General features: G+C 44.7%; 1 protein-coding gene across 1 annotated transcript in view; it reads right to left on the bottom strand.

Annotated features, from left to right (window-relative positions):
• Positions 1-17,717, bottom strand: part of COPG2 (coat protein complex I subunit gamma 2) — a 21,965-nt gene extending 4,248 nt beyond the window's left edge. Inside the window, exons 1-19 of the mRNA XM_075427769.1 lie at positions 17,637-17,717; positions 15,032-15,084; positions 14,213-14,293; positions 13,288-13,359; positions 12,034-12,113; positions 11,252-11,327; positions 10,732-10,824; positions 9,499-9,585; positions 8,284-8,441; positions 7,443-7,576; positions 6,679-6,746; positions 5,877-6,065; positions 4,904-4,999; positions 4,260-4,503; positions 3,702-3,777; positions 2,416-2,519; positions 1,394-1,519; positions 635-697; positions 372-511 (exon numbers count right to left, since the gene is read on the bottom strand). Coding sequence (XP_075283884.1) covers positions 372-511; positions 635-697; positions 1,394-1,519; positions 2,416-2,519; positions 3,702-3,777; positions 4,260-4,503; positions 4,904-4,999; positions 5,877-6,065; positions 6,679-6,746; positions 7,443-7,576; positions 8,284-8,441; positions 9,499-9,585; positions 10,732-10,824; positions 11,252-11,327; positions 12,034-12,113; positions 13,288-13,359; positions 14,213-14,293; positions 15,032-15,084; positions 17,637-17,673 — 1,977 coding nt within the window. The 5' untranslated portion in view covers positions 17,674-17,717. The remainder of the gene's footprint in view (positions 1-371; positions 512-634; positions 698-1,393; positions 1,520-2,415; positions 2,520-3,701; positions 3,778-4,259; positions 4,504-4,903; positions 5,000-5,876; positions 6,066-6,678; positions 6,747-7,442; positions 7,577-8,283; positions 8,442-9,498; positions 9,586-10,731; positions 10,825-11,251; positions 11,328-12,033; positions 12,114-13,287; positions 13,360-14,212; positions 14,294-15,031; positions 15,085-17,636) is intronic.

Here is a 17,717-nt window from a genome sequence, read left to right as displayed (position 1 = left end):
GAATAAATCGAAAAAGGACTTGGAACACAGAAGAAACGTTTCTTATCGAGAATTTTTCCCCAAATCAGCTACAATACTCCATGGCATAGAGCAGACATCCCGCATCTTTGATCAAGCCTGCTGTTCTCACCAAACAGCTTTTCTCTCCCATTTCACTAGAATTCCTTAACAGACGGGATCATGTTTATGACCCCATGCTTTTTTGATTGTTGAGGCAAGTAGCATACACCCTCTTAACTCTACCTTGCAATTCCCTTAAGAGAGAAGCTGTCTGCTCCAGGGCACAGCGACAACACTGTTTGTGCTACACCCTGGCATCATTAAGGGCCAACTCCTATTGCACCCTGGCAAAAGCAGGTAGCTTCTCTTACCTGGAAAACGATGTGATTTGGGAACACGTGTTTAATACACCGAACAAAATACTCCGTTTCTGCTTCTGTCAGCTGCACTGGTTCCGAAGACTTGAATAACGGACCCAAACTCTTAAACTCTGGAATGGCTGCCAGTTGTTCTGTGCATAAAGGAAAAGATGGTGACAGACACTTAGCGAGAGGCTTGTTCATTGCTCCTGCCTGACCTGTGGCAATCCTCCCCACACTTCAAGCGCTGGAGACCCACCGATCTTCTCTCATACCTTGGAATATATCCTGACGTGAGGGAGCAACTTTCTCAGGCTTGCTGGTCACCAGGGCAATCTCTGTGAAGAAACAAGGAAAGATGTTATGTGGTCAAGTACACCATGCAGGAGTTTTAAATGCCGTTACATGTCGACTAAAAATTCCTTAACCTGTAGTATTTCACACATTCTGCTGCAAACCATTGTTCCTCACACACACACTGAAATATCTTTTCTGCCAGGCAATACTGGACTGTAAGGAGAGGAGAGATGTTTGAGTAACGTTGAGGAAACCACACTTTAAGTCCAGAATAGCCAGCAAAAAAGCTGGAAGAAGGAAGAGAAAAAGGAAAAAAAAACCACCTCAGACTTTTTCTTAGAAAGTTGTGCACAGTCAAAATGCAAGAACAAGGAAGAAAGCCAGTGAAGTGAATAAGCACGTCTGGAATGTACTTTTTTCAAACATCTAAGAACTAATAAACTCTGATTATGTACAAACTCCTCTCTCATAACAAGATAAGCAGAACAATCAATGGCATTCTTGCCAACCCATATTCCTTTGCAAGAGGCGCTGTCTTCCTTTCTTTTGGAAGATCAGGCAGGCTTGCTTCTGCAAAGCCAGCGACACTGTAACCTGTACGGCACACCAGAGCCACCTCGGGTCTTGGCCTGACCCACCTAGGACAGCCGCCAGTTTACAGATGTCACGTATGATTATGGCAGCCTGAAGGCTTACAGCCTTGCCTACAGACTATTTAAACCAAGCCCGAGCGTTACCTGCTTTCTGTTCAAAGATTGGTGCAGTAGCCAGTGGAACCGTTTTCATATCAAAAGGTTTGTCAGAAGGCTCCAGTGTATATTGGTGCAGGGCTTTCTCCATCCCAGGAACAGAGACGGTCAACCCTGCAAAGCACAGGCAGAAAAAACTCAGTTTTAATAGCAGGAACCATCAGAGGCCTACAGGCACTACGATACAGGGTTCACAAGTGAAGAATGAATTTTGGATTGCCTGCTGCACTAAAAGCAGTAAGATGCCAGAGTGTGAAAAACTCCTCTGTGTCTCAGTACCTCTCTCTTGAGATATAAAAAAGGAATATTATTTGAAGAGCTCTTCTCTGTAGCCTGTGCATTGGTTCAGGGTGCAGAGAAAAACTCTTGTGAGGAATCTAGAGTTTACAGATAGATATATACAGCTAGGACTTTGGCTAATAAAAAGCTGGCAAAAGTACTTTCACTTCTCAGTAAACACACACACACACACACTAAGTACTTCAAGGTACTGGACAGAATAAAAAAAAACTGATCTGAAGGACACAGAAAGTTGCCATTCCAGAGGGTACTGTGGTCTAAACAGTTCAATCAAAAGAAATCCTCTTGCGATAGTCTTAAACATGTTAAATACTCTGCTTGCACGAACTTTTAACTACAGGACATAAAACATTTTTATAACCAACCCTGGCAACAAGATGCATCATCCTCATTTTGTAATGGAGCAGACAGAGCAAAGGTTAAGAAAACTGTCCCAAGTGAAGGAAGAGGCAATGACAAAAAAAGCCCATTCCATACTCCTGCTCCATTTCCTAGACAATGTTTCCCATATTTCCCTAAATCTGTCATTCTCAGTTAGCACAAGTTCTTTGCAGGAAAGTGCTAGGCCAGGAAAAAAAAACACACTTCCGTCCTTTCTAGTTATTTTGACTCGAGTTTCATTACAGGAAACTATTCTTAGAGCAACAAAGCCCACCCATAATACAGAATGCAAAATAACAGCTCAGACTTCTTTCCTTTTTATCACTAACCATTAAAAATGTAGGCAGCGTTCAGTGCTATCTGTCTCTGTTGCAGTACATTCAGGTAGAACGTTGCTCTGTCCCGGACTTCGTCATCGCTGTCCATCATGCACCTGTTTTGGGGAACAAGAGGACAGCAGTCAGCCAGCTCAGACATCATGAGTGCTACACTAAAAACGGCACTGACCAGACTGGACTCGACGCTGCAATGACAGTCACAACTCCCTCAAGGGATGTGCAAATTACGGGGGGGAGCGGGGAAGCTTTCATACAACACAGTAGCTGAAGTTTAACTTGAGGTTTATATGCAAGTGTCACATCAGAAAACTAAGATTAAAGGAGATGTGTATGTGAATTGCCACACTAGCTATAAAATATACACCTGCATTTTATGGCTAATAATTCTGATGGGCACCACATCGTTGGACTGTTTTTTCTTTTTTTTTTTTTCTTTTCCAGTCTTCTTTCACAATAGCACAAAAGTAGAAGAAATAGATTACAAAAATAAACATGCTAAAGCAGCTTTCTATCTCAGACTGAAAAAATGGCTGTAAGCTCAAGTATTCACCTAGTTCATTTACAGTGGTTTATAAAGAGATATTCCCTCCCCCTCCTGGCAACTTCCTTCCCCCCCAGCATTGCTGAAGTCACTTCTCGCAGTTGTAATCCACTTGCAACTACACCGAGGTTGCGGTTGTCTTCTGCCTGAAGCACTTCACAACTTGAACTATCCCTCACACCACAGCAGCCAGACATGGCATGGGTTTACACTATAGTGCTATACAAATGAAGAACATGACATTTATGGTACAGACAATTTAAGGAGGCTGAATGGTCTTTAGCAAGAAACATGTGAAATGGGAACACCCGAGGTCACTACTCAGCCATACACAAATGTTATTCATGAGAAACATGGAAATATATTTTCTTGCTTCAAGGGATGCAAAAAAAGTACACATATACCCTGTAGATTTATTACCCACTGAGGAATGTTCTTGGAACAGATTACTATCAGATGTTTTCACAACTAATCAAATCTTTCATTTGCTTGTCTCCAGCAGTGCTATGCTCCCTCCAGCCAGGGTGGAAGGGTGGAGGACAGCCATCTCCCAATTCCTGTCCTGCTAGTTTACAGCTGGACTCAATTATCTTAAAGGTCTTCTCCAACCCAAATGATTCTATGTTCTGACAACCTCAGTGCAAGTTCTGACCTGGTCTGACTTTGCTGCTTCTGTGGAGCCAGACCGTGGAGCGTCCCCAACAAGCTCAGCACATGCACAACCGTAGCCACTCACCTTTGCAAAAGCACCAAGATGCTTGGAAGAAGATTCTCATTCTGGGCACCAAACTTCGCTAGCGCACTTACGGCGGCTACAGAGGAAAACAGGGAGATGTCAGAGGGGCTCAAGCTATCTGCAAACACATTCTCACAGTCATGATTCAAAGTACTGTTGTCCTGAAATTCCAATTACACAGGTTTTCACTTCCACATCATAAACTTCTTAGTGTCAGGGACGGACTAAACTATTTCCATATTTTCCAGTGTAAACAGGTTTGTGTCAGGGAACAACAGAACAAGATCAGTTTAACAGCCCTGCAACTCTGTTCTGAGAGAATTCTCTATGAGATAAGGTTAGTTCAAGCTCCATGGCTCATTCCAGTTGCTTTCTATCTCAGACTGAAAAAATGGCTGTAAGCTCAAGTATTCACCTAGTTCATTTACAGTGGTTTATAAAGAGATATTCCCTCCCCCTCCTGGCAACTTCCTTCCCTCCCAGCATTGCTGAAGTCACTTCTCGCAGTTGTAATCCACTTGCAACTACACTGAGGTCAAGCATTTGAGCTGAACTTACCAGCCCTCACAGCCTCGTTCTCCAGCACCACCCTGTTGAATATGAAGCGGATGTACTTGGACGGGGACGGAGTCCTCGGCCCCTCTTTCCCCAGCAGGTGCAGGATCTTTGTGGCTAGGACAGTATGTTCGCAGTCTTCAATGAACTCGCAGAGGTGAGCCAAGCCCGATTCCTTACTCTCAGGATTCTCCTCAATAATGCTGATTATACAGTCCACAATGGCTCGCTTGTACTCAAAGCCACCCTGGGAAAGGAAAATCAAGGACACTGATCCAGCAGGCAGAGACCAGACCGCAGCGCTGCTCAGTTCCCCTCATGCTTCAATTACTTCTTTCCATTGAGAAAAGCAAACATTTGTACATAAAGAGAAAAGGGAAGGCACGCTGGATGACCTAACAAGGCCTTTCCAGCCCCCCCGACCCATAAAGGCATACCATCCAAGCATTTCTTCAATTTTTGATGTACCAGCTCTAACTCATAAGCATATTTTGGACAGATCTGACCCATAAGATTAACAAGGTCCTGGTAATCAGTCATGCCCCATCATTGCTGTGTACCCACTGACATAAGACAGAAGAGAATCCTTCATACTATCTATCAGAGCTACCTGCCAGTAACTACACAAAGAAAAGTTGCACACATACATCATCCCTGAGCATATTGGAGAGGAAGGTCATCATGACGCTGTGTTTCCGAGGGTATTTCTGGCACAAAGCACTGATAGCCTGTACTACCACTACCTGCAAAATAACAGAGAAGGACGTTAGTCATCCGCATTTATTTTTCATAGAAAAATATAGGCTTCTCACTATCTCAGGTTGTCACCTGGAGAGATTACATTCATGTACAAGGATAAAATCAGGTGGTGGACTCTCAGCATAAGCGTGTTAACATCCCTGTGCTGGCACGCTGCAAGACCTGGCTCTGCTAGAGGGATGGTATTTAGGATGGGCTACATCAGCTCAAAGGCCTCCCCTCCCTCCTTCTGCCCAGTGGTGAGCCTGACCTAACTCTGACTAGTTACATTTTGTCATTAAAACTCTTCGCTATTTCAAATTTGTCTAATACTTATTTCATTTTCTCATAAAAAAACAGAGCTTCAGGCCACTATATGCTAGCAGACAATGACTTTGTAGAGACACGCTATGCTCCTCAAGGAAGTTCCATGGTGTAAAAGGGACAGGTACAAGTGAACTACCATCCTTAACCAAATTATTACCCAACTTCATAAGTGATTAAATTTGGCAAATGACGTAGAAATTTACAGTCCACACCATCTCCTTAACTACTTATCAGACTGAAGTGATACAGACTTAGAACTGTTAAAATTCCTCTTCCTCTCCAAAGAGGCAACCAGAAGGCTGTACCACGTGTTGCAGGATACCGCACAGGAGCCAGGAACCCACCAAGCGACTTTGATCCTTTTTTGGAGTGGTGGGAGGAAATGACACAGTATATTTAAGTTGCAAAGCAGAGGACTACGCCTTCTGAACTTCAGGCTGGCTTTGCTCTATCAGACTTAGCCACTGCAGGATTCGCAAATGGGGAAAGCTTCATAAAAACAAGAATGGGAGAAAAACCTGCAGCTGGAAAGAGCAGAGGCCTCCAATTCCACACCTTAAACTCATCTGATATTTCTGACACGAAGGAAGAGATCTGTTTCATGAGCCTGTCTACACTGCTCTCACTGCCTGTCTTCAGCAGGGTGGTGATGGCGAGGGTAGCAATACTGCGGTTGGAGTCAGTGATGAGGTTTTCCAGGTCCAGGTTGCAGGCAGTGACTGCAGATGGATGCTTCATGGCCACCTGTAAAGAATGCAGTTCCAAATTACATGGGAGCAGTAACATCCTACAATTCAAAGCATTTGATGGGGCAAGGATTAAAACCCGTATTTTCTCAAGTGCTGTTCCGTTCCACAAGGATTGCAACGAAACCTGTACCAGATGACTGCTGGCAGGATGCAATCAAAGCTCAGGTCCTTTTGTTTCAGCATTTCAAATGAGCTCTAACTGCAAGTTACAGCTCGTGGGTGTGACAGTCACAAACTGCTTCCGTTGTGGCGTGCAGCTTTGAAATCAGAACGTTATTTCCTTCACACACATCTTATTCACAATTTTTGCAGTGTTAAATATCTGAGAGACTGCTTCCTTACAGCTGAGAGCTCACAAGTTACCAGACTACAGCTTGCTGTAGCCCTGTGGTCCAGACGTGAGCAAATATAGCTTGAGTGCAGAAAAGGTTTGTCACACCAGGAGATTTGGCATGGAAAAGCCAATTCTCCAACTTGGAGTATTTCCAAATACAGTAATCACAAGAGCAGTTGTTCTACTTTAGGTAACACACCATTAGGCACTGAAGTCTGCCTTCCTCTGGTGCTCAGAGATTTATGCTTGTTTAGAAGGTTTTGGAAGCACTCACTTTATTAAGGGTCCGCACAGCTGCATATCTCAAGACGGGTTTGGGAGAACTACAGAAGAGCTGCAGCACTGAAATAAAAAAAATATAAGAGAAGTAATTCACTACAAAATGTCACAGAGTAGAGACTGTTTAACAAAAACCAGCGCAACTCTAGGCACCTGTAATGTCTGGGGAGCAGAAGGCGAGAGCCCTCACGACCATATCAGATGGGGAAAGGGAAATTGCCTTGCGCCAGCACTTTGATATTGAGAGGTGCAAACAGTTTAGTCAGAATTCACCACAACAGAAAAAAAAGATAGGGTCTCTTTCCAAGAATGGGAATAGAGAGGAAAGTCTAACGTATCCATATAAGCTTTGTGCTGCTACACGTTCGTGCAGCTCTATTCATAATTTATCGCTAGCTTTGTAAGCAGGTTAAAAATAACCTCCTGTTTTTCATCTTGTATCAGTAATAATGTAGTTTGTGCAGTCTTCTGTGGCACATATGTGCTATCAAGTTCTGCTCAACCCTCCCTCCCACCCCAATTTCCTGCAACTGAAAAAAGGCGAGTATCACTCTGTACTGCCTCTACTGCCCATTCTCTAAAGCTTTGGATGAAATGGGAACAGGGGATCAAGCTGCTTCTCATCCAAAAGCCCTCTAACTTGGGGCAATCAGACAATCCAGGTTTGAGTCCGGTATTTTAGTTATGCTGTACCGTCTCTGACGTGCTTTACCACCCTTTCTTTCAGCTGCATCAGCGACAGAAAGGACTCTGACCAACCTGAAACAGCCGGTGCCAGCTCCCGGGCTGTGCAGTTCGGGAGATGGATGATTGCAGAAGCAGCTTCGTAAATAACCATTTCATGCTTGTTCCGCAGACAGCTCTCAATGAAGTCAAACAGTGGACTTTCATGGCTACGAACAGAAGACATTTTACAGTGTGATGCTGAATTACGTACAAACCTCTAATACCACATTTCTGAGAACTTGACAAAAAGCACACTTTGTGCACTGGCTCATGTTTCTCACACCACCACATTGCTCAACTCATAATTGAACTCTAAACTTTCTATTTACCAGTCTTCTATTCATCTTTATCTTCTTCAAGCTAGAAATGCTGCATTCTACAAATAAATATTTTACTATTAATCATGTATCACGCACCACTAAAAAATTTCCACTGCTAAAAGAATTTCATCAGCAGGTGAATTTCTCATGTAACTACACCCTCCTCTGCTAGCATGAGATCAGAGTAAGGCAGATCCTTTTATTTATATCCCCACAATATAGGTAGATCCTTCTTGCATTTGAAATGCATCTAACTAGACAATGTACAAAACGCTCCACCTCTCTGGAGATGACTCTGCAGTTTTAATCCTGCTCTCAGATGAGTTTTGGCAGTGTGGTGCCAGAATTAAAAAAGCAAACCTCACCACACAACTGCCACACATACTCGCACTCAGTTCAGTTTAGCATTCTGCTTCTACCCGAATTTGATTTTTGACACTACATTTCTCCCTGGCTGTATATAAATTTCCACAAACTTTAAAAAATGCAAATGTCTTACCTACCGTTTACCCCAAATTATAATTAGTTTTTGTAATTCACACGCTGCCTCTTACCCCTCTTCAGATTCCTTCAAGAGTTTGCTTGCAATTCGGATCAGCATGCAGTATGCAAACTGGGATTTCAGTCCAGATTTAGTGAACTTATTCAACATCTTGGAAACAGCAAGGCGATCATTTTTTCTAAGGTGGTAGAGCAGCCCCAAAGCATGATACTAGGAAATCAGAAACAGATGTGCCGATATTGAATACACACTGCAGTTGGAAAAGCCAGACTGTAAGACATAAAACAGGGCTAATAATCACCATTTCCTAGCAGAAATACCTTCCAACCTCAAATGCCTCAAGTTTTCTGACAAGTTAAAGATCTGCTATGTTTCCCTCCCCTTCCCGTCCACCATAAGACAGCCTCAAGGTATTTCTGAAGACAGCTTACTCCCTTTTCTCCCCATTAAAATTTCAGACCTTCAAAGGCTTCAGCTTACTACAGTATACTGCACAATAACACTTGCATTTCTAGTTCACTCAATATCCAGGATATCCCAAGGCCTTTAAAGGACAGCTCACCGTACAAAAATCCTTGAGGCATTTATGGTGAAAGTGCAAAGGAACATTTCTAGTTGCTTGCTAAGTTGTTTTGGATTTTTTTGCAGTATGACTGATTCACAGTAAGGCTTAACGAAGCTGCTAACCAGTCAAGAACAAAGCTGGTTTTACAGATTTGTTTCTGATCATTAGTCTGTAAGACTGAACATACAGAATACTTTAATTTCCATAGCTGTCTGCAATATTTGTGCAAAGATTTTGCTAATATGGATATCTTACTGAAATTCGGGCTAACCTCTGTGGTCCTGTAGCAACTGGCACATTTTCTGCAGGCCGAGGCAAGAGATGCTGGTGTTCGGGAGGCAGTGAGATAATTTCTTGAGCTTTTTGAAAATTCAGATTCAAAGCCCTTCTGCAACACCTACACCTACTGTGAAGCAGTCGGTGGCATCCCAGCTATCAGAAGGTTAGCAGGGAAAGGGCAGAGGACTGCACTAAAGGGCCAACTCTCAATTAAGAATCTTGCACTGGGATCAGAGAGAAACTCGTGATTTTTGAAACAGTAGAGTTCTTTCCCCTCAAGTCACAATTCTTGTCTTTAAACAAGGAGTAAGGGCAAAAGGAAAACCAGTTACTTTCTCTAAGGTTGTCTTAAGAACTCACAGAATACCATGAAAACCCTGGAGTGCGTTTAGAGCTTCCTGAGACAACCACCCTCAAACATACCTGCACCATGACATTGTCATTAGAAGCTGCTTCCTGAGCTTCGTTGATCCACCGTTTGACTACGTCATAACTGATCTTCATCATATGCTGGAAGAAGCCACAAATTGAGACTGCAGACAAACTAACATTAGAAGCACAGCAAAGTACCATGAGCCCCGTTTTCAGTTTTTATATTTAAAGACTTCAGAGACAATTTAGGGCTTTGTTGCATGCTACAGGCAACAAAGAATAACTCCCAAATACATAGTTTGTATGGATGCACTTGTTTCAATAAAGAGCAGAGTAACTCCAAGAGATTTTGTTTATGTTCAAATAGGACAGAAGTCAATACCAGGACAATTCACCTGCCTGTGGTTAGTCCAGCAGGAAGACTTCAGTTGTCGGTACTAATACAGCTTTGTTTGCACCCTCAGGGTCCTTACACAGGCTCTACTCCACCTCACCAGCTGGACCTCTTACCTCCTGCTCTGCCTTCTTGATTTACCAATGCAGCCAGTCTCTTTATCCTATGCACCTATAAACCACTGTTTTTCTTACATCCTGGCCTCAGACTACCACGCTTTCACTTGTATTCTCCTCGTTAACAAAAATATTAACCTGGCAAGATCTTTTCCAGCCTTTTCTCCTACACAAGGGAGAAGAAATGAGCGAATTTCTTCATCTTGCTCTCCTACTGCATATTAGCAAAATAATCTTGAATTGCAGTCTTATCAGGGCAGCAGTTTTATGGATTTGGTTTTTTGTGGAACACAAAGCAGACTGCTTTTATTGCCTGTTACAGAACTGATAAGCCCGTTCACAGTCATCAACATTACCTTCCACAGCACAGAACAGGTGGTTTCTCCTTACTCTCACCAAGCTGATAAGCACTTTCCCAGCCACAGTGTGCTTGACTTTTCAAAACAGACAAGGCCCCTCCCCAGAGAAATGAATGTTCTACGCTAACTGCACAGAGACACTTTAGACTTAAAGTTCTTACTACTGATGTACTCTAAAGCAAGAAAAAGTTAAGGAAGGAGTTTGAGAAGACTCAAAGGAGTCTGCTCGAGACAAAGGATATTCCATTGCTACTATTTTTTGTTTGTTTTCCAGTGAGGAGATGAAGAAGAGTCATCTCAAAGGAAAAGGAGGTGAAGAAAGACCAAAACAAAGGCCAGACAGAGCTACACATGCAGCAGACTAGCTTCCCAGCCACAACACAATGCACATACAATAATCTACTGCTTTACTTACTAAGGAAGACACCAGTGCAGAACTCGACACACTGGGGACTTTGTCCACAATGGCTTGCTTCATGTATCTCTCAATAGCTTGCAACATCGTACCCTATGAAAGGGAAAACGAAAAGCGTTGATACTTTGCAGGCAGAGCATAAAAGCGGTATAAAGCAAAAATACCTGCACAGCGCATTCAAAAGGCCCTCAGAAAAAAATCTTGAACTAATTCTGAAAATGTGTACTTTTGCAAGGGAGGCACGAGTATCAGCTGCCCAGTCCTGAAGGTTCAGTGACACAAAGTCTACAGCAAAGCAATCTCAGAGCAGAAACTAGAGCTCCAAAGCTCCTGCCTTCCAACTCCATGTTTACAGCGCTACAGCTCCAGAGTTCCTCACATCTGCAGAGGGCTTCAGAGCAGCCCTCCCTAAAGCAGCAGTTCCATCGCTACTATAAGAATACACTCTGCAAGCGAGTAGTTTCGATATTCTAAACACACTCTTCATCTCTCCCACAACAGTGATGCGATTCTTACTTACATCAGTGATCCTGCAGAGCGCTCGGATGGCCGGGCCTCGGTACACATCTTCCTTCCCTGTCATGTCTTTGGTCAAACTAAAATAATCAAAGACACCCTGTTAACACTTCTTCAGTAACTCAATGTCTTGGTCTTTTTGTGACATTCACCTGATCTCCTTTAGCTGTTACCCCATAACTGCTAAGCCCTAGTACTGGTTAGAAAGAACTTCTTAATAATTAGCTATTTGAAAGTTATTAACATCAGATTCGGTGGAAATACAGAACATTACAAAATGCACAGTCCATGACATTGCTTTGCCACAGGCCTGGCAACGGGTCAGCCATTCTCCTTTTTGGCTCTTGCAACAACTGTAATGTCTATTCCATACTCAAAAAATTGATAGTGCAGTTGGCACTGAACTGAGCTTTGCTCTGCTTTTCCCTAACTGCTCTGACACCCATGTGAAACAGAAGTCACAGCCTAAGTTTTCACAAAACCATCAAGCACCATTAAAAAAACCCACAACCAAGCACTAACCAAAACACAAGAAAACAAAGTAGCAACCAATTGATAAACTGTAAAAAGCATCTTGCTTTTTTTAGCAAGCATAACAACACAGTAGGAAGAAATTAAAATTTCATATGGTGACACACACTCTGTGCCACGGCACAATTTGCTTTCCCTTGCTGTATCCTTCATAAAGCATTAATTACAGGAAACCACAGCAGCTAAAACAAACACATTAAGATGCAGCTACTTGTTTCAGAGCTCTGACAGTGGGTTTTCTGTAGGTTCTACTACCTGCTTGTGACAATGATGACGTCCTCAGAAATATTGGCCATCTCTTTGATAGTAAGGTAACACATTCTTCTAAGCGTTTGCTGTGAAAGTGTATTGCAGAAAACCAATAAACCCAATGGCAATTATGAATAAGCACTTCCTAGAAGTGTTAAAAGTTACATAAACTAAAAAATTAAATATTTAACTTTAAAAGTTAAATAAACTTTTAAATAGAACATTCTCTTCCTCACTTCTATATCAAGTTACAAGCACACAAGCAAACCATGTTTCATAACTGGATAACAGCCTTACTCCCTGTTATCAAACAAACCAGGAAAAGAGTAAGAGATTTATATCTTGCAAAATGGTAAGGCTTAAAAAAAAAAAAATCCACATATTAATTGTGAAAGTGATACATGTTTGTATGTATGCAGAAGCCTCACAATTATCAGTTAAAAGCAACTTCCTCTGATCTATATATCTATGTATTATTGTAAAACAGAAGTACGAAGAGCACTGCCACTTTAATTCTTTAAAAGCCAAATGACATATTGACACTTTTAAAAAAAAACTGCTTTCCAAAATGTAGATATGAGAAAGGTCTCAAACCATTCTGTACTTCCAGAATTTTCGTTCCATCTTTAAACAGTTACACGCACAACCTCCCTCAGCCAAATCTCTAAAAACTCGAAGTGCCAGTTCACTTTTAACAAAAATTAATGAGACCCATCACACCAAGCACACTCCTGAATTCTCACACTCTCTGCAAAACAGATCAGAGCAGGAGTTTACATTGGGCAAATTCCAAGGTTTAATCCAGCATTTTTAGGATGTTCTCATCCCTGGACTCCATGCTGATTCATAAACAGAACAAGTTGTTCTAGGGAATAGCAGTATTTGATCCACAGGCAACTTGTAAACTCTATTTTGAGTTAAGCAGATGGGGATTTTTTTTGCAAGTGTAAGAAACAGCCATGAAATTATACTGATTTGTACATTAAGGCTTTCTGTCATTATTCACATTGTTTACAACAGTAATTCAACTCGGAAAAAAACCCCACCACCAAAAACAACCTGCAGAAGTAACCGTGTTATTATTCAGTCATTTATTTCCAAACCATGAATTGCCTTCAGCAAGTACTTTGGTGTGCAGGGCTTGTTCTCTGAAGTACTCGCCTCACTCTCCTCCCACGTCCCAACATCCAACTGTTTTGTAATTACTGCAAATCCCGACAAAATCACAGAGGCAGCAAGTGGTAAACACGAGGTACTTACATCATTAGATTGAAATAATCTGGTCATTGCAAAAAAAGCTTCAGTGGCTTCAGTGGTTCCAAAGTGTTCACCCTGCATATGAGAAGCAAGAGCAAAAAACCTGTCATTATTTAACTGCCACCACCTTTCAGATCCTGTTTGTAATATCTATTCATACACCAAGAATCTTTGCTTTGAAGATTTCTCATGTGAGAAACAGTCCCTCCCTCACTTTGTGTTTCCTGGGGAGTACATGCCAAGTTTACCCCCATTACCTACTTGGTTTCAGTATAAATACCATCCACAGCGGTACAGTGACGGAATAGTTTGTCAAGTAGCCTGTGTTCCCTCTTTTGACATTAGCGTGCCAGCAGCTGGTTTTGTGTCATGCTTGTTCAGCCCTTGCTTAAAAGGAATCTACTTAAATATGACTGCTGCCAATTAAGCAGCACAGGTCACTCCGAATGGATCGTAACTCTACGTTAAATATTGCCTGACATGCAGGAAACCTGATCTATGTGGATACCTAAAGTAAATCTCCCTCCTTATCATGCTTCCAATTTCCACCCAAACAAAAAGACACCTTCGACTTCATCGCTTCCTGGCCTGTGTTCGTATGTCACCTCAGTTATTCCTTATTTAGCTTGGCAAACACAGGTGGTTTTCTAAGTGCACACTGCTGCAGTGAACACAGACCATCCAGCAGCTCTCACTTGGCACTCAGGAAAAGAAAGTCTTAAAAGCTTCAGTGACACGCATCTCACTCACCTCAGTGGCCAAGTCGGAGGCGAGAACACAATACTACAGCCTAAATACTCCATTTCTGATCTCTTAAAAGCTACCTCCCATGTCTGACAGGAAGAGGTATAAAACTTTCACACCAAAAGTTCTCAGAAAATAGCTTCAGGAATATTCATTCTGGCTGGGAAGAAATGATAACAGTTACCTGGTTCAGCAAGTAAAGGATCTTGGTAAGGATGTGCAGGCATCTTCGTGGATTTATAGGCGTCTCATTGAAGATACGTGCCTACAAACACAGCACAAGTACTGTAGTACGGTGTCACCCAACAATAATAATTTCTCTTTCACCATAAAAACTCAAGCAATTTGTTGTCAACCAAGTAGCTTGTAACTTTTTTCATTCTAAAAACGTGTCCCAGAGAACATATTCCTGTCATTCAGCTCAGGTTTAGTTTGCTGGATGGGCAGTAATCTGAACAAATGACAACGACTCGCTTTACCATCTGGAACTAGCAAAAATACCTTAAAATAAAAGCAAAACAACTCAATTCCTTCTATAGCATCTGTAGCCCAAACACTATTTAGCACCAGCCCATAGGAAGAAAAAATTTAAATTCTCAAGTTCCTATTTTCAGCTCTTTGCACCCACCAAAATTCCCCATTATTTAACCACACGTTCACCTCACCACTCACAATCATTCTTGGAGTACAAAAAAGAAGCAGGAAAACCCGTTACGCACACACTGAACGGGCACAGAACAGGCAGGTGACCTCTTCAGAAAGAGCACGCTGAGATCCCATGTGTTCACACAGCAGGCAGAAGCCACATGTAACCTAATTACCCTACACAAACCCTCACAGAGTAACTTCATGTGCATTTAATTTACGTACCTTGTGATTTTAAATTAACTATATTAATTTAGCTATACGCATTTCCCGAGAGTAGCACTGTAAAACTTCCTCATGTTGCTAATGCTTACTGATGAAAAAGAGTTAAATAGTATTACACTATGATTACTCATACCTCCTGAAGCACAGCACTCTTCTCCAAATGCTGGAACGGATTAGAGCCACTACCTGAGGAACAAACGAGATCTCTCAGTTAAGGGAAGGCATTCTTAACAAAACCCAACAGAACTGAACATGTAGGAACAGCCCCTAAACTTTACAAAACCATCTCAGTGCTACAGTGACATTCCTCTGGGAATAACTGATGTTCTCCATCAACAGCTTTGAATCCACTTTCTTAAGTTGTATATTCAGGGTTAAAGAAAAAAGAGAGGGAGTAGCACTTTCAACATAGCTGAAAGGTGAGGAAGAAGAAAGGTGTTTACTAGTGATAGGACGAGAGGCGATGGCCTCAAGTTGCATCAGGGGAGGTTCAGATTAGATGTCACAAAAAATTTCTTTCCTGATAGAGTGGTCAGGCATTGGACCAGGCTGCCCAGGGAGGTGGTTGAGTCCTCATCCCTGGAGGTGTTTAAAAAACATGTAGATGTGGCACTTCAGGAGATGGTCTAGTAGGAATGGTAGTGTTGGGTGGGTGGTTGGACTCGATGATCTTAGAGGTCTTTTCCAACCCATGATTCTCTAAATTTACGTTAATACTTCCTTCACATAAACCTATTTACTTCCCCCCCCCCCCCAAGTCCCTCTATTTTTATTCCTTCAGGCACAGAAAGCACTGAACGCATCAGGACAGAGCAGCTGATCAGGATCTGAAATAGAAGTGTATCGATCAATGCACCACTGAAACAGGCTACTCAGCAAACTCTAAAACCAGTCTGGCTGCTGCACATCACAAAATCATTCACAGCAGACTATCTCCATACTGTAACTTCTCAGCCTTTTAACAGCCCAGATCCAGCCATTGAGCGTAAATAATTTCATGGAGACGATGCTTCTCTGTCAGCAGCACACAGAGACCTGCCTTCTAACCCACAAACACAGCAAAACCACCTCTCAGAGCGACTGTTACAGACACGTAAATCCCTCCAAACCATCACTACTGCTTCTGACCCTGTTTCACCAGCAATAATTTTTCATTTTCGGTTCATTTATTCTTCAGTTCTCACATCCCAAGCAGAAGGAAACCAAGAAACGAAACGAAACCCAAGGCAGTTAGTTGGGTGCATCTTGAGGCTCGGAAGACCTCTGAGCAGCAGCAACAAAAAAATTCAAGACCGCATCAGTCACTACAGGCAACCCAAACTTCATTTCCAGACGATTTTGTGGAGCAAAAACGCACGGGTGACGGCTTCATTCACCACATCTACGCCTAATATGATGGTTTTTAGTTGTTTTTTTTTCCCCCTGACACCATTCAAACCACAAGGTCTGCGTGTGGGGATGGCTGCTGCCCCGCTACCGGGCTGAGGTGCGGACCCCAATCGAGCCCTGCCAAGCTCCGCTCCTCCTCACCTCGGGTGTAGGGGGGGGGTGGGAAAGGGCTGCAGAGAACCGGCTCCCTCCCAGCGAGGCCTCCGGGGCCCATAGCGGGCGGCCGTGCACCCCGCGGACCATCCTGAAGTGATCGTTACCACTCCCCCCCACCTCAGGGGCCGTTACCCCCTCCCCCCATTCACCTCAGGGGCCATTACCCCCCCCCCATTCACCTCAGCGGCCGTTACCCTCTCCCCCATTCAATTCAGGGGCCGTTACTCCTTCCCCCCCCTCCCCCCCAGGGGCCGTTACTCCTTCCCCCCCCCTCCCCCCCAGGGGCCGTTACTCCCCAGCCCCCCCCCACCTCAGGGGCCGTTACTCCCCAGCCCCCCCCACCTCAGGGGCCGTTACTCCCCCCCCCCCCCCCACCTCAGGGGCCGTTACTCCCCCCCCCCCCCCACCTCAGGGGCCGTTACTCCCCAGCCCCCCCCACCTCAGGGGCCGTTACTCCCCACCCCCCCACCCCCTACCTCAGGGGCCGTTACTCCTTCCCCCCCCCACCTCAGGGGCCGTTACTCCCCAGCCCCCCCCCACCTCAGGGGCCGTTACTCCCCCCCCCCCCCCCCCCCACCTCAGGGGCCGTTACTCCCCCCCCCCCCCCACCTCAGGGGCCGTTACTCCCCCCCCCCCCCCCCCTCAGGGGCCGTTACTCCCCCCCCCCCCCCCCACCTCAGGGGCCGTTACTCCCCCCCCCCCACCTCAGGGGCCGTTACTCCCCACCCCCCCACCTCAGGGGCCGTTACTCCCCCCCCCCCCCCACCTCAGGGGCCGTTACTCCCCCCCCCCCCACCTCAGGGGCCGTTACTCCCCCCCCCCCCACCTCAGGGGCCGTTACTCCCCCCCCCCCCCACCTCAGGGGCCGTTACTCCCCCCCCCCCACCTCAGGGGCCGTTACTCCCCCCCCCCCCCACCTCAGGGGCCGTTACTCCCCCCCCCCCCACCTCAGGGGCCGTTACTCCCCCCCCCCCACCTCAGGGGCCGTTATTCCTTCCCCCTGTTCCCCCCAGGGGCCGTTACTCCCCCCCCCCCCACCTCAGGGGCCGCTACCCCCCCTCAACCTCAGCGGCCGTTACAGGCCGCGGCGCGCACCGCGCGCCTAACGACCGCTCCCCTCAGGGCTTTGCCAACATGCCCCGCCCCTGAGCCCGTCCTCGCCTCCCTCCCCGCAGCCGCCGCCAGCCCCGTACCGGACTCCTCGTCCTTCTTGTCAAACTTCTTAATCATTTCGCCGACGGTCGCTCCCCTCCCTTCGAGCCGCACCGCCGCGG

The sequence above is a fragment of the Opisthocomus hoazin genome, chromosome 8, assembly GCF_030867145.1.
Source record: "Opisthocomus hoazin isolate bOpiHoa1 chromosome 8, bOpiHoa1.hap1, whole genome shotgun sequence".
In the NCBI taxonomy this organism is placed as follows: Eukaryota; Metazoa; Chordata; class Aves; order Opisthocomiformes; family Opisthocomidae; genus Opisthocomus; species Opisthocomus hoazin.
This window is presented reverse-complemented; position numbering and strand designations above follow the sequence as displayed.